The following is a 17,040-nucleotide window of genomic DNA, read 5'->3' as shown; positions in this document are numbered from 1 at the left end:
CCCCCCCCACACACACACACTTTGGTTAGTCTATAAGATGAAAATCTACCATGCCTTTTCTAGAAACCTCAGCCTACAGTTGTTAGTGTTCTTCAGTTATCCAGCTAACTTTTGAGATGATAGTATGTTTTTCACATGACCTTTTAGCAATAATGATACATATTACATTAACAATCCTGTCCTCTCATTATGACACAGGAACTGAGGGAGTGCAAGCTGTTTTAAGCTGCCATGAAATATAGTTAGCCATGTTCATCTGAAAGCAAGTACAAGGCAGGGTAGTTTACCTTATTGACTAACCATAAAGTATATATGGATGTATATATATCTATATATAGCACAAGCTATCATGCGCTGAAGTTCACTTCATCAGATGCTATGGAAGGATGTGCCAAAAGTTGAGTATAAGGAGAGAGGAATAAGAATACAAAAGACAAGGAATGGGGAGAGAAGGAGGTGGGCAGGGGAGGAGTGGGCGGACGTCTTGTCAAGCCAACCTGCTTATCTTTAAAACTAGACCTTCTGACATTTGGCTTTTCTAAAGAAAATTCTGGTGGTGCCAGTTATTGAGAATTGGACATGAGCTATCTCACGAGGACACCCCACAGCAAGGAAGTGTGCTTGAGGCCTTAATTACATATGGTAGATTCCAGTTAATCTCTTGTAGCCACCCTTTTTGATCAACAGACCACAAAGTTAGCCATTGGCAACGTGTAGGGGGTACATGTGGGTGCACCCCCTGCAAAAAGCACCGCCACTGCTGCGGGTGGTCGCTGCTCACCAGTCCCTCCCCCTTGCTGCCAACACCGCCGGCAGCATTTGCAGGTGGTCTTCAATTGCTGCTGGCCACTGCTGCTGCTGCTGGCGGCGTCTGCGGGTGGTCGCCGACTACTGGTTGGCACTCACCACTCCCCGGCCCCCTCTGCTGACACTGCCGCTGCTGCCTGTGGACATTTGCCGTGTCTCCCCCAGCCTCCAGGGGCACACGGAGTTCATGAAGTTAGCAGTCACTGTTTCTTCCTTTTATACTTCCCCTTTCTTCCTTTGCTGCCAGCAATAACAGATTCACGTTAGGATGCCAGGGGACTGTGGAGTTTGCTCTGACTGTCATTGTGGTGACCTTCATTCAGGCAATTTTTAGCATATGTACAAGAACCTGCAAAATCAAAGGACAGTCATAATAAAAATGTCACGAGCATTAGAAATATAGTTTAAAAAAGCAAGCCGTGCTTTATGTTCTTAACCATAATATTTTTGGGCACTTTTAATTCTAATTTTTAATACAGCCAGATCACTGCATATGCTGTTCAGTGCCAATCTAAGAGCTTATGTACCACTTCCCAAGATTGTCTTTAGTAAAGCCTGACTTTGTTTACAGCCTCTCTCTTTCAAAGGTGGCCTGGCTCTGCAGAGCCCCCCAAAGTGTGGGGTCTGGGGCAGTGACCCCGATTTGCCCCCTGCAGGGATGGCCCTGTTGGTTGGTCCCTACTTACTAATAACATGGTTGGCTCTAATTGCACACTGGGCATAACAAACATGCAGCTCTTAACCACAGCAGTTGACTGTGTGCCATCCTAGCCAGTGGCTTATGTAGCACACAGGCTTTTTCTTTAACAGGATAATAACACTCTATGTAGTGTGTGCAGAATCCCTTACACACATTTGCATCACTGGTTTTTGTCCCTACCTGTTCTTCATGTAGTGGTTAAAATGCGTAACCAGGGCTCTGGTTTATAAAATAGGGGTAAAAGATAGACTGCCATGGCAACCATGACATGTTGTTCTCATTAGTGTATGACAGACTGTTATTATTCTTTGTTTAAACTGGCAGAGGATTAGTTCATTTTTTTTATTAGCTGCAGACATTTATACCTCTGAACCACAGTTTCCTCCTTTATTTCCAGCAAGCATCAAAGAATTGACAGCCACCAAGATATGTGTGATCAGTCAAGGAACTGTTAGACACTTTGAGTGTGTTCGATGCAGTTACACAGAAAAGTTTCAAAGTCAAACTACGGCAGGGAATCAAAGAGTAAGTACATTTTATAAGTGATTGGTTTGTCATTTGTTAAGAATAGGGAAGCTGAAGAGAGAAGGAAGTGTCATGCCAAATTGTAGGACCAAATTTGTTCTCTAATGCTGTAATTAATGTGTAGTAAAACAAGGGAAGAGCTAAACTGTAAATCACATGGTTTAGTGGATCAAGGGTTTAGCCCTGCAAACATGCATATCTTGGGCACTAACAGAAGGCAAAGTTATGGTGAGGATGGGAGAGCTTTTCCCATGGCAACATGTCTCCCTCAGGATTTGTGCTGTGGTGATTATTCTCAGAGCTTGGCTCACAGTGTAGCTCATGTAACAGAGGGGAGGCTGGTTGGACATTACATTTCATTTCATGACCCGGGGCAGAGAAGTGGGGTCATGGAGAGCAGCCCTGTTCCCAGAGCTCATGGAGGATCAAGCCAATGATTCGTCAGTAATTTGAGTTTCCAGGGAATGGAGAAAGCAACAGCACTTGTGGATCATGAAACTGGAGGGAACAGCCAGCCTTTAAGTATTTAATTGGGGCCTTTTGGTTTAGTACTCAAATGAAGAGATAAGGGACTGAGATATATATTTGATGTCTTTCTTTCTTCCAGCTGAATAGTAGTGAAAAATAATTCTGTTCCTCTACTGGACATACATTGTTTCTATAGAAGTTGCTGCAGTGATTCTCAACTAGCATAGATGATGCATAGGGAGAGGGTGTGGGGGGTAAGTGGCCCCCAGACTATTGCACCAACAGCGGGGCATGGGGATGCAACCTGGCCAGAACCAGGGCCTGGCAGCAGGGAGGGAGGTAGTGGTGTGGAGATGTGTCCCCAACTGTCAACACTTCTATGTTGTCTATGTTAACCAGAGTGCCAGCACCTACCCCAATCCCTCCACCCACCTGCCCCTTCCTACCAGATCCTTTGAAGGGTGCCCCCAGGTGTGAGGATATAAGCAGATCAGCTAAGTAGATAAGTATAGGCTAAGGCTTGTCCTTGCCTGAATGTTCCCCCAGCCCTGCTGCCCAGCCTCTCTGCAAGGAGGTAATTGGGTACTATTTCATTCACAAAAGTTATGAAGGGGTGCCTCAAGTCCAGTGAGGGTGCCTCAAGTCCAAAAGGTTAAGAACTGGGTTCCTGAATAATTTTCAGTATCAAGAATTTAAGACTCCCACAAGTCTTGCAGGAAAATATATAATCCTAGACATTCTGTTTTGCTAAAAATCAGTATTTCCTCTTCAGTGAGCCTCTCTTTAGCAGCTAATCATTTTAAAAGAGAATTCTCCACTATATTGCAGCAGCGCAGGAGTTCTCTGCATTGCAAAAGTGTGATTTGGAACTCAAGTGTGCCGTTTTCTTTGTTTTTCTTCAGTGGCAGTTCCATTACACTGGATTCCCTGTAGAACCAGTCACTAACTATTTCATCCATGCTTACAACCTACCTCCAGCAAATATATATGAGGATTCATCTTCCAAAACTCTCTTTCTAATTTCACCAGGTAATCTAGCAAACATTCTCCATTAAACTTAGTTCATACAAAGGTTTTATTTATAGTACTGTTTTTTTTTTCTTTGGAGTTGATTGTACAGAGCGCCTTGATAAGATCTGAACAAAGATAAGAATGAACAAAAACAAACGGTATCAACAATATGGCAATATTACTGTCAAAATAAAGATAGCTATATGCCTTCACTTGCTTAGCGGTGCTTGTTTATTTTCAAGTTCTTTCATTTTCTTCCCAGTTTCCTTGCTTTCTATCTGCCAGTGAAAAGTAGACAACATCTTGCTTCGCCAGTGATTGTTAATAAATAATCTAATACATTAATAAGGATACATTTATGTCACTGTTTATTTTTAATTATGAATTAATTGTGGCCACTGTGGTAAGCTTTCTTTGAAATTATAAGGCAGTTTAGTAACTGGGCAAGTGGTGTAAAAAGGGAGACCAAATGATCTGGATCACCTTGTTTGGTGACTGTTAAAGGAACTGTCTCTTTCCTAGTGAAGGTTTCTGTAACACAGTAAAAACTACTACAAGTGTAATAAAAATACACATCTTTGGCTATCTGAACTTATTTGAAAAGCACCTGCTAGAAGGCCATACAGATAAGTGAAACTGTTCTAAATTACATATCAGATATAACAGTAGGTATACAGCATTTTATTAAATGAAGCTTAAAAGAGAACAGTATAATACCAATAGCTACAAGTTCCAATGCTGTATCCAATTTAAGATTAGAGATGTGGTTTGGTATTAAAGAAAGCATAAAAGAGAGAACAGTTTGTTATGTGACACCAATAATTACAAGTTACTAAAAAACCCGTTGCTTTTTGGATAACTGAGAGATCAAATAACAGAGATTGGTAACTGTGGATGTACTGTAATTAGCATCATCTTGGCAATCAGAAGAAGACTGTTGACTCCTTGGTGATTGCATTTATTTTTCTCACCTCTAAATATGGACCTTACAGGTCAGAGCACAATTGCTGCCTGACAAACAAGAGGTTGATTCCTTTCCCCGCATACAAACGAGGATTTTCAAACTGGCACCTATACAAGGCACTGAATTCACTTTAGTTTTAATACCTATAAACAGGCATTATCTCAGTTTATTTTTGACTTGATTTGGACTGTTAGGAGGTGGAGGAGGAAGTAGAGAAAACAGTTAGAGGCATTTTTTGTTTATAAATTGTGGTAACAAACATGGACACGGTCTCTGATGCTATCACAGGGTACGCATCGTTTTTGGTCTGCTCTGAGAGGTTTTTAAAACATTTTATCTTAATACAACCATGTACATGCAGTTTATTTATTACCAGGCTACAGTACATTAATGCACACAGATAGCCATAGTTTTGTGGTTGAGAAGATGGAGAAAGTTGGTGACACTTTCAAGCTGGAAAAAATAAGAGAAACAAGTGTTGTTCAGTAAACTCATTCCTGTGGGAGCTACACAGAATACACAAGTGTTTCTCTAGTCCTATTTACAGTGTGTTGCAGAGAAATAATTTAACATGTATAGCTGCTTGGTTTTAGTGAAAAAACATAGGTGCAAAGACATTCAGTGCATGCTATCATTTATAATGTCCATTTCAATTCACAGGCTGTAATGATCATGTAATGAAATATAGCAAAAGCTGCATAGAAGAAGGTAAGTTCAATATATGCATTCTTTAAGTCATTTTCACAAAACATAGCAATGTAGACAACCTTAATTTTTATTTTCCATCTCATCATTTTTTTAAAATACTGAAAAAAGAGGATAGATATCTTAATATCCAATTTAGTCACTGGATGCACATGTTCTGTACCCAGAGAGGAAAGTGAAAACTGTTGACTCTTCACAATCATCACACTGAGTGGGTTCACAAGGGACCATCCGCTCTTTGGACATAGACAAAATCAGTCCTGGGGCCAGTTTTGTTCAATATCCTTATTAATGATCTGGAAGATGGGATGGATTGCATCTGAAGCAAGTTTGTAGATGACACCAAGCTAGGGGGAGTAATAGATCCACTGGAGGGTAGGACTAAGATTCAGAGCGACCTAGACAAATTGGAGGACTGGACCAAAAGAAATCTTGTGAGGTTCAACAAGGACAAATGCAAAATCCTGCACTTAGGAAGGAACCATCCCATGTACCTGTACAGGCTTGGGACCAACTGGCTGAGCAGCAGCTCTGCAGAAAAGGACCAGGGGGTCACAGCGAACAGTAAGCTGAATGTGAGTCAGTGTGCCCTTGTTGCCAAGAAAGCTAGCAGCATACTGGGCTGCATTAGTAGGTGTGTTATCAGCAGATCAAGGGAAGTGGTTCTTCCCCTCTATTCAGCACTGGTGAGGCCACATCTGGAGTACTGTGTCCAGTTTTTGGCCTCCTGCTACAGAAAGGATGTGGACAAGTTGGAGGAAGTCTAGCAGAGGGTAATGAGAATGGTTAGGGGAGCTGGGGCACATGACTTCTGATGAGAGACTGAGATAACTGGGCTTATTTAGTCTGCAAAAAAGAAGACTGAGGCAGGATTTAATAGCAGCCTTTATCTACCTGAAGGGTGGTTTCAAAGCAGATGGAGCTAGACTGTTTTCAGTGGTGGCAGATGACAGAACAAGGAGCAATGGTCTCAAGTTGCAGCACGGGAAGTTTAGGTTGGATATTAGGAAAAAACTCTCTCAATAGGAAGGTGGTGAAGCACTGGAATGGGTTACCTAGAGAGGTTGTGGAATCTCCATCCTTGGAGGTTTTTAACATCTGGCTCGACAAAGCCCTGGCTGGAATGATCCAGTTGGGGATGTTTCTGCTTTGAGCAGGGGGTTGGACTAGACCTGAGGCCCCTTCCAACCCTAATTTTCTGTGATTCTATGAAAATAATTTTTTCCATGAAAATAAGCAAGTACACAAATGAGGCCACCTTGTCTTCTGTAGTTTGGATATGAGAAGAACTGTCTTTGCAAGTATATATTTATTGTACTAAGGAATGCAATAGCATCATGCTGATACCTGGTGTGTATAGTATCATATCTGATTCATGCCAACCCCCAGCCTATCCAAAGCTGGTACATGTAGTTAATTTACCTTTTGACAAGTGGCTGCTTCCCAAAAGGCAGGGAGGAGGCAAAGCAGCATTATATGGGAAACACATTCTTTCTTTCATTTTAAAATAGCAGTACATGCCATCAGTGTCTCCTTATCCCTTCTTGGCCTCTTGTGGGCTAAGATTGAGTGTAGGAAGTATCTGAAGTACCAGACTAAAGAGTCTGGGATGGAGAGGATGCTTGCCTGTAGTTTCTGACGGCAACTGAATCCCAAGACCTCCAGGCTTGGGCCTACACGTAGGATGCCTGCCAGTGGATTTGGGAGTATCTGAAGCCCCAGGGTGAAAGGCTGGGATGGAAGATGCTCGCCAGTTGTAGCCTCATACATGGTGTTTCGAACGATTGAGCTGTGCCTGCTCAATCAATATGGTTTTTGGAATGATTGAGTTCTGCTCAGTCGATATGATTTGGAACTGATTTGGCTGATTTGACCTGGAACATGAACTACATTAGTTTAAAAAAAATCCCTATTTTGACCAACTGCTATTCTGACTAACTACTTCAAGGCACCATTATGGGGTATTTCAGCATAGAGGCCAGCATCTGTATGGGGCAGATTTTTGTTTGGGGTCCTTCTTAATCAGATTAGAGCACTGTGTGGAAGTTTGCTTTGCACTATCCATGTTGAGAATTGTGTATGGATAAGCAGAGCTGTGAGCCTAGTGACTTTCATGAGAGGTACAGACACAATGGAAAGTGTTTTAGCCCCTAAGCAGTAATTATGCATTTAAAGTGTAGACTTTTCAACCCACAGGAAGTCTATGGGATCCAAACATAACTGTATGTAAAACAGAGGCAGAAGTGGAAGTGAATTTTACCACAAGTAGCCTTGGGACAAGATATACTGTATTCCTCTGTGATACTGAGGACTGCAGTGAACCTATCGAGAAAGAGGTATAACAGATAATATGAAAATATGTGGTTTTCTAGTTACCCAATAATGACAACTCTGATTTCTATTTTTGTTCTCCTTTATATGATACAAGATACCTAAAGTAACAGGGGATGTAGATTTTCTTTTTTCCCAGGCAAATAAGTGGAGCTCTCCTGATGGCCTGGGTGGTAGGTTTCAGAACAGATGCTTTAGGAAGAGCAATGCTCCAGTGAGCATGGTCCAGTCTTCTTTAGATTTCAAGGGTTAAGAACTGGAGGACAGTCATACAGGCTTAGTGCTTTACCAGGATTTGGCAATCTATGGCTGATGGTCCAGATACAGCCCACAAACAAGTTGTGGCTGACTCATGGAGGACTGACCTAGCTCAGGATGGCATGGGGGATTGAGCGGCTGTGACAGGAGTGTTGGTATAGCTCCGCCCTCCTGTACTGGGCCAACTGCCTGCTTACTTGCCTGCCATGCCTTTGATCTTGTTTAATTAATAGATTGCTATAATTAGCGGGAGGCTGCCCATTTTTTTGCGCGCCCCAATGACAGGCGGCGCTATCTGCGGCTCGTCCTCCCCTACACCGCAGCCCAAGCCTCGCAGATGGTGCTGGTGTGATCTGAATGGCCCTATTATTATGTCTCAGCCCTTCGTTTACTCTCGGGGCTCCTCACTGCCCCCCTCCTCACTCTCGGGGCTCCTCACTGCCCCCTAACTCCAGGGCTGGGCCAATATGCCCCCAAACAAAGCTGCGCCCTCTCTGGCGCCAGGAGACCCCACACTACCGTGGAGCTCCTATGAGGCCTCCTCCACCCCTAATAGCCTCACCCGGTCCTCCGGTCAAACAGTAAATATAAAAGACAAAGACCCCCTGGGCTATAACATAAAGCTAAAACCATCCGGTCAGAATCACTATCCGGCAAAATACTCCCGCTCATGGTAGCAACCCGCAGATACTCATGCGGCCAAACCTTGGCCTTCTCTCTGCACAGGCCGAGCTTCTCACTCCTTGGCTGCCAGAGGAGGAACTGCCCTCCTGGCCTCATGCTTCGGCTTAAGAAGGGGCCAAGCCCTGCCCCTTCCTGTCAGCTGATCCCCTTGGTTCCCCTAGCAACCAGCACCTCTGCTGCCCTGGAGTCTGGCAGTTGCGCCTCCCCTTTCTCACCACCAGGGGCCTCTCTTGAGCCGTCCCTGTTCTCAGGCGCAGGGCACCTAAGTGCTCTGCAACAGCGGCATATAGCTGCATCAAGCCATCTATATCTGCTGCAGTGACCCCCTTGATAGCTCACCCAGTTGCTCTCTTGTGCTTGCGTTTGCACTTGCTAAAGAGGTGCAAGGAGAGGGCATAGATTTGTGGCCAATGGCAGGGGCAGGTTAGAAGCTCCAACCCAGATCAGCAAAACCTTGGTGATCCCTCTTCTAAAAGATCTTGTCAATAGTTGTGCCTCATGTCAAGAGAGAAAAAATTACTTCATTTTCTCCTGGTGGTGCTAGCTCCTGGTTGGCCACACATACTGGCTTTTATTAGCATGAGATGTCACTTCTCATCAGTGGCATTTTTTTAATGTTTGTAAAAATGTTTGATATGTAATACTCTCAATTTTGAAATGATGCACAGGGAGAAGCAGTCTGTAAAATTCTGTACATTAAAATGATAGGTCTGACAGTCAAATTTAGATAAGTTTTACTAATCTCAAACTTACTCTTAAAGAAGATTATATATCAAGATATTCTAATTTTTGTTATATTAGATAGTAGAACAGATTTAAAGATTATATCATTACCTAAAGCAGCTGGTATATATTGTGTTTAATAGTTTCCATAATTTGGTTTGTTACACTGCATGCATTTTTACTTACTGGGTATTTTGTAAAACTTCCCTCTTGCAACTATTTTTTTAATGATTCCTTGTTCCATTTTTCTCCCCTGGGGGTTTGTATCTGCATTAGACTAATGAAACTAGAACATCTGTTAAACTACCTGTGAGAGATCGAAGCAACAATATTACTGTACAGGTAACAATCAATTCTGACTGAACTTGTTGTAGAAATCTTAGTTCCTTTCAAATTAATTAGTTGTATGCAAGCGCTGAATCAGTTCTGATTAATGCTCAGTGCATCCCTTCATAAATGTAGTACTGTGTATAACCCTGATTTCAAGTTAATCTTTACTTTTCTAATTTTATTACATGGACTTCCTAGACATGAATTATTGGACATCAGGCCTGTTTCTGCTAATATAAACTGTTCAGTACAGTTTTTCTTTGTCAGACACTTGAAGACAAATCTTGGCTTAATATATTTACATTGGGGTCTTGATGAGCTCTGGCACATACCTGTACCATAGCATTCAAAGCAAATTTTTCCCACTATCTTCAGTGTGAGCAGGAATAAGCTTTAAGGTCATTGCATACTATTAGTACTCAAAATCAGGTTTATTTATGGCTCAAGATAAATGATTATTTTCAATTATGGAGGCCACTGAGATTCATCTCCAATAATTCTCACATAAATTTATCAATTGAAGAGCCACCTTTAACAAAATACAGCTTTATCAAGAGTAAGCACTTGCACCGTATTTTGCTTTTTACCTTAAAAAGCAAAGCCCTAGATGTCATCCATAGCCAGAGAAATCATCCAAAGTGACACAGACAGTTTAAGGCCTGAATTTAGATTTTATTCAATGAAAGATGCACAGACTGCTGTAAGTCAAAAGAATGGTTCAATTTAAATTCATTCTAAAAATATTTAATGAGCAGTGTATTGTTTAAACATATCCTTTAATGTTTGCAAACCAGCATGGTTTATGTATAAGGTAAACCAAGATACACAGTAAAAAGAAAACTAACTAGGCTTATTTCAGGTTTGGCATTCACAGTTAGTAAGGAAACTGTTTTCTAATTTATGTATTTTTATGCTAGTATCCCTTGGAAAAACTCATAGTCAGTACAGTATGCTAAAGTATGAACTATCATAAAGCTGTTTTTCAGTATTTGTTTCACCTGTGTAAGAAGATTTGTTGTTTTACTTGTTTCCTTCAGATAATTCCTTATTTTCCCAAATGTCAATATGATTGTCCAAGGCGCACAGGAACCTTGACAACGTGCATTCAAAATTACAGCAATGGTTAGTTCAGCCTTTATCATTATTCTTCCAATTTTCAGATGAAGTAGGAATTATAGCTTGTTCTCTCTGTCATTTTGCATACTGATCTTCCAGTATCCACTGGCATAATCTGGAAAAGTATCTCTGGTAAAAAGAGCTTTGAATTTCAAACACCATCTAAGCAGATGATAAGCACTCTTGGGTCACGTACCATATCATTTGCAGAGTCTGAAACCTAAATTTTGCTAGTCAATCTCCTTCCAAGCTATTTTGATTTTCATGATTGCTTCAATGTCATATAGCAAGCAGCAATGTTGAAAAAGACAAAGGACAACCAGGAGAGCAGCTCCTAGGATGTCAACCTGTTGGGAGAAGGAGGTATGTTTCTTGCAGACTGGGGAGAAAATTTAAAGGGTCAGGATGTCAAGAAAGTAGGATAAGGAAAAGGGTCAGTAGTTTAATAAGTTATTTACAAGCTCATCACCCAACGTATTGCCCGTTGCATAATGGTTAAGTAACCAGGGGCAATTTTTAGGGTGAATTATGAAAAAGGCTTCTATTCTCTCTACAAGTCTCCTTTCTTTCTGTTTCAGGGGCCAACACAATTGATTTGATTGGAAGATGCATGTGTTTCATCCTTGTTGCTATATTTATAACTCTGTGTGTGATTGTTGCTGTACTATGTTTCATGAAAAACCACGGTAAGAGTTTTTCTCACTCCTCTGAAAATGATGCAAGGCTATTGTGTTTCACGTTGATTTTTGTCCCTGCTTCCTCTCAGAGACCGATCATATTGAAAACACTGCAAAGTATCTCTGTCATAAATTGCTCTTACAACCATCATAGTGCTCTAATAGTGCATTAAGCAGCACCTTTAGCTAAGAAACAGTTAGACCTTTCTTCATTTTCTTGCTTTTTTCAGTGTAAACATTTAATTTAGATATCTGTGTAAAAACCAATAGTTAAAAAAATTACATAAAACACAATTTTAACACAATCAAAACTTAGTAAGGGTTACTAGACTCACTATATGTTTTATATGCATGTCTATTGCTATTGTGCGACTGAACTGACAGAGGCGGAATGAGAGAGAATTAGCAAATGAAAAGAGAGTATTAGACTATTACATTTTAAGTTGTGAAACAGAAGTTAAAAAATCTCAGATGGCATCTCTTACCTGATAAGGAAGACTGTCACAAGTGGAAGCCACACAGAGCTTAGATACTTTAGGAGTCAAGGCACCCCATAGAAAACATCAGCTCCTAGTCACTTGTTTATTGACTATGGAAAAATAATAAAGCAATTCTTTTGTTGCAAAGAACTCAGGAAGGCCGCAACAGGTCAGAATGTTTTTAACACTGTGGAGTCCTATTTGAACCTCTGGCCAGCAGCCAAAGCATCTCTACTGCTCCATTTGTGTCCTGGCTGCTCCAGCATGCCAGGAAGAGCTGGGCAAGGACAGTTTGCCCAGGGTGGGACAATTTGTCCTGCAACAAAGTTCATGTGCAGGGGTGTGTGCTGAGGTACGAAGTAGCGGCACAAATTTATGCCACTAACTATTTGTGCTGCTGCAGGTGCACTCCCCTGCTTGTCTGGACACAGCCTTTGGGTTCATTTTGTGAATCACATGTAGGTGTTTGCATACCTAACAGTGCTGCCATTTTGTAGCATACCACAACACCCTTACGAATCTCACAGCATTCCAGTGTGCTGTGGCACCTTGATCAAAAATCATTGCTTTAGGAACTACAGCATTGCCTTGTCCAGTAGTTTGGCCCTGACAATGCCTTCTGTAACATACCTTCATTAAGTTTTCTCTTCATCCCCTGTACCAAGTGACTGACTAGGTTTAGGCTGTGATGCACAAAGATGCTTATACCTTATCATGTATAACTTTCCCCTTATAATAAATCTCTAGGTGTTCTCTATAAAAATACAGTAGATTCTTGTTGGTTGTACAGACTTTTTTTTTTCCCCAACAAAACTATGCAAGTAAGCAAACTAATGCATGTAACAGAAAAAATAAAATAATAAAAAAAACTGGAAACAGCTAGTATAATTCTGTCATAAAATGGCTCTTCTCCATAGGTGGCTCTAGACATCTTTTATCCCCATAGAGATTTTCTGATAATTGCTTTACAGTTATTACATTGCAGTCAGTCACATTTTATGCTTCATTAAGGTCCTTCCACTTAACTATATGCATATGCAGAAACGAGTAACCAGTTCCCAGCAGTAACAAGCCCCATTCTCTTTATCACCAATGTGCCACTAAACGAATGGCCACTAAATGAATGATCTTGTACAGTGTACGGGAAACCTTTTAAGTATCCCCCAATAAAATAATATATGTGTACTGATATAACATGCCAGAAAGCCATATGGAATCATTCTCCAAGTTACAAAAATATTTTATGATCAAAGCATCGTGCCAAATGGTCTGTTTTAAGAAGAACTGTTTCTGTGCACTGCTTAGTCACTGCATTATTTGATTAGTCAATCCTTTGCTTTCTTGTTCTAGTTTAAACTTACACAATCAATCAACATATGATAAAAGCTAATACCTGAACAACTTGAAAGAAACTTAATTGAATAGCTGGCAAATGGTTTGGTCCTATGAGAATGTATATACATAATCCAAATATGCAAATAACTGATATGCAATAAATTGCAAATTACTGTATCATAATTTTAAATCTAAGCTCTTGCCTCAGCAATAGTGTATGGCAATGAATTCAACATGTTAATAATTAAATGGCTAAAAGTATCATTGTACCAGTTTTACAATGTCGCATTTCATGAGAAAAGGGTGAGGTTCTTATGGAGCTGTCCACCATTTGTCCCTCGTCCTCAGTGTAGTAGTTGAGGTAGACCCTTCAGGCTGCTCTAGTTTCTTCTTTCCAATGTATATTATTTTGCATTTGTCTCCATGGACTTTATTGTACCACCTGTTGTACCACCTGTTCAGGCAGATTTTTTAGGTCTCTCTGTTACTCATTAGTTTTCACATGGCTGGACTAGCCTAAATAACTAATATGCCAGGTTTTGTCCTTTTCATTGCGGCTCATTTTCCAGCTAGCTAATAGAGTAAGCAGCAGTCCCACTACAGAATTCTGTTAATCCCCAACTTTTTGCTGTGTTTAAAATTGGCCATTTATTCTTCTTTGTCTTGTCCTTTTAAATAGTTTCCAGCCCATTATGTTACATCTCACTCCACGTCTACCTGGTTTCTACCTGGTCTACCTTAATTATGTTCAAAGCTTTTTGAAAGTTCAAATAGACATCAGCTTTCTTTTATATCAGCTTTCTGTTGGCTTCCTGTTGGATTTCTCAAACTGTGTTCTGACTTTCTTATCCAGATGTCAGGTTAGTTTGTTCCTATCATTTCATACTAATTTAGGTGTTGTATAACCTTAAATGTTTCAACCAGTTGATCTCAGATTGAAGCTCAATTTTTTGTATTTCCAATGACCCATCTTACAGTCTGTTAAAAAATGGGTATAACATCAACTGCCTTCCAGTCTTTCAGTTAGGTCCTACTGCCTATTTTTTGTTAATCCTTTCACTCTTGAATTCATTCTGAATTCCCTGATGAACATCACCTAGTTCTATTAGCTTTTACTGCTTTGCTCTTCAGTTTGCTCAGCACATCCTTTTCATGCTACAGTTTTAGAGAATGCCTTGCCCGTTACCTGGAAAGAGTAGGTACCATCTCCTCAATATTTTCTGTTGTATTTATGGGAAGAAATAATTTAAGTTTTCCTCAGTTGCTCCTTTAGCTCACTGGTACTTGAACAAAACGAGTCTTTGCTTCAGTTATGGTGACAGTTTATCTAATTTCCTTCTTAGCCCCGTTTAGTTTCTCTTCTATGCTTTCATGCCATAGTTTATGCTTCTCTAACAAGTAGGGAAAATTGAAGGCCATGAACATTTTTAAACTGACCCCTTTTTATTTTGGTCTTGTTTGGAGGTTATACCTTTTGACAAGTTCCTGACAGACATCTTAGATGAGGCTGTGAAAGAAGTCACACACTTTATTTCATTATATTGCATTTTGTTGTACCTCCTACGTACTTTTCCTTATAAGTTATAAGAATCATATATGATTCAGAAAAAGAGAGCACCCTGCCTGGTTGGAGGGAAATTTAAACCACTTCCTCAGGAAGGGGAACTAAGTTAACCATAACATTTTTGATCTTTTGCATCCCCAGTCACAGAATAATAGAAAAGCAGGGCTAGAAGGGACCTTAGTTCATCTATACCTAGGACAAATCCCTAGGGGAACCCCTCTTACCTTCTCCCAACTAGACACCAAGTCACTAATCACTACTTCTTGAATATAATGATCCAACCACTTATATATCCACCTTATAGTATTTTCACTTAGGCTACGTTTCTTTAGCTTTCTAATTAGAATGTAATGGGAGACCGTATCAAAAGCCTTGCTAAAAATCAGCGTACTGTACATCACATCCACCTCTCATCCTCATCCATACAACTCGTGTAGAAATTAGGTTGTCCATACTGGCTGTTCCTGATCACATTATTCTCCAGGTGCTTAGAAATAGATTCCTTGATAACCTGATTTTTTGGGTATCAAGGTCAAACTGATTGGTATGCAATTTCCCAGATCTTCTTTCTGCCCTTTCTTAAAGGCAGGTACTGTAATTGGCCCTTTCCAGTCATCTGGGCCCTCTCCAATTCTCCACAAGTTCTCAAAGATAATTGCCATTCATTCCAAAACTACCTCAGTTAATTCCTTCAGTACTCTAGGATTCATTGCAGTTGCAATTTTCAGAGTGAATACATTTGATTTAATGTGCATCTGGAGCAAAACTGTTTCAGTGCTTACTGAAAGGTGATCAAGGCATAATGAAAGCTGTACTGTCCTGCGCTAGTGAGAAATTGCTTACTAAACTAGTTTCATGTTCCACAAAGAAAACATTGCTAGCTGGAGTAATAAAATGTGTCAATTACCAAGAATAAATGGGAGTTTGGAGTCAAGACAAAAGTTTCATGTAATGATTTTTGTCTTGCGTAGTACATTTTTAAAAACCTGCATCTAAATCTGTTTTTAGATGTAATCAGTACCACTGGAGCCAATTTAGGATGCCATTCAAATGCTGATCTTACTTACTGCTTAAAATGTCTAAATTCTAATAAATCTATTGTTTGATTTTATTATCAACAGAAACAATTATGAAGCAAACTTTCTTTCATCACGCAAACCTACACAAATCTGTTAAAGTGCTAGTTATATATCCAAAAGAAGTCTGTTTTCATCATACTGTCCTAACTTTTGCCAAATTTCTGCACGACTCTTGCCAGATTGATGTTATTATAGACATGTGGCAAAAACAAAAAATTGCTGAAAAGGGCCCAGTACAATGGCTGGCGGCTCAGAAAGAAACTGCAGATAAGATAATTTTCCTCTGTTCAAGCAATATTGGTACTGAGTGTGATGAGTCCTGTTATAAAAATATAAGAAACCACAAAGATAACTCTGACTGTATGTTTGCTCTTGCATTTAACCTCTTCTGCAGTGATCTGAAAAACCGGTCTTCTCTGCACAAATACATAGTGGTTTCTTTCAATGAAATAAATTCAAAAGATACCCTACCAACTGCTCTGAAAATCTGTCCAAAATATTATCTTATGAAGGACATTGACAATTTTTGTAGACATCTTTCTATTCAACATAGCCAGACCAATGGCAAAAGTACAAAAAAAGTGAGTGGCTGGCGATCTAGCATCAGATGTACACCAACTGAGGAATACAGCATGGGAATAAAGGATAAAAGCAAGGTAACAGCAGAAGAAGAGTGTAATTCCACAAGGCTGTTGATGGGTTTAATGTAAGTGTGCCTGTATGAAATTAATTCTGAATTAAACACAGGTTTCCTTTCACAACCCTTCAGCTGAGAGAACAGAAGCTAATAATTTGGATGGGAATGGTAGCTGCCCAACTTAAAGACATTTTGTTCTTCCAACAACTAGGAAAATAGTTTAAAGCCATGGTGTCAAACTTTTTTGTCTCTGCAGCCCAAATGACATGCAAGTGCTACAGTTAATTCCCAGGGCCCCTGGAGTTGCCGTACTTGTACAATATTAGAATCCAGGCATTAATGCAGCTGCAACGCACCTTGAACACCACCTAAAACTCCCAAATTGAGTATATATGTGGAGTGACCACAGCATTAACCCTCCCTGGATTTTAGAGAGCACTAACCTGTTTAGCTCAGAGGAGGGCTCATCCAGTCCAGTGCTTTCCAACTAGTGTGCTGCAGCGCAATTGTGTGCAATGAGGCACGTCCAGGTGTTCCTGGAATTTTGGGCTGGAGCCAAGCCCCTGCCTGCTGCCACACAGACAGACAGCAGCCAGTGATTTGCATCCATGTGCTGTGTTTAGTTGTGCTGCACCCCCCCCCCCCCC

General features: G+C 40.5%; 1 protein-coding gene across 3 annotated transcripts in view; it reads left to right on the top strand.

Annotated features, from left to right (window-relative positions):
* Positions 1 to 17,031, top strand: part of IL17RB (interleukin 17 receptor B) — a 51,150-nt gene extending 34,119 nt beyond the window's left edge. For all 3 annotated transcript variants that reach the window (XM_019505011.1, XM_019505010.1, XM_019505009.1), the window contains 8 exons: positions 1,905 to 2,032; positions 3,403 to 3,529; positions 5,136 to 5,183; positions 7,377 to 7,516; positions 9,453 to 9,518; positions 10,544 to 10,628; positions 11,201 to 11,308; positions 15,799 to 17,031. In XM_019505011.1, the coding sequence (XP_019360556.1) occupies positions 1,905 to 2,032; positions 3,403 to 3,529; positions 5,136 to 5,183; positions 7,377 to 7,516; positions 9,453 to 9,518; positions 10,544 to 10,628; positions 11,201 to 11,308; positions 15,799 to 16,466 (1,370 nt within the window). In that variant the 3' untranslated portion in view covers positions 16,467 to 17,031. The remainder of the gene's footprint in view (positions 1 to 1,904; positions 2,033 to 3,402; positions 3,530 to 5,135; positions 5,184 to 7,376; positions 7,517 to 9,452; positions 9,519 to 10,543; positions 10,629 to 11,200; positions 11,309 to 15,798) is intronic.
* Positions 17,032 to 17,040: the final 9 nt, after the last annotated feature.

Source organism: Gavialis gangeticus, unplaced genomic scaffold, assembly GCF_001723915.1.
Source record: "Gavialis gangeticus isolate Ggan-Ray unplaced genomic scaffold, GavGan_comp1, whole genome shotgun sequence".
Lineage (NCBI taxonomy): Eukaryota > Metazoa > Chordata > Crocodylia > Gavialidae > Gavialis > Gavialis gangeticus.
Note: the sequence above shows the minus strand (reverse complement) of the source record. Positions and strands in the feature narration are given on the sequence as shown.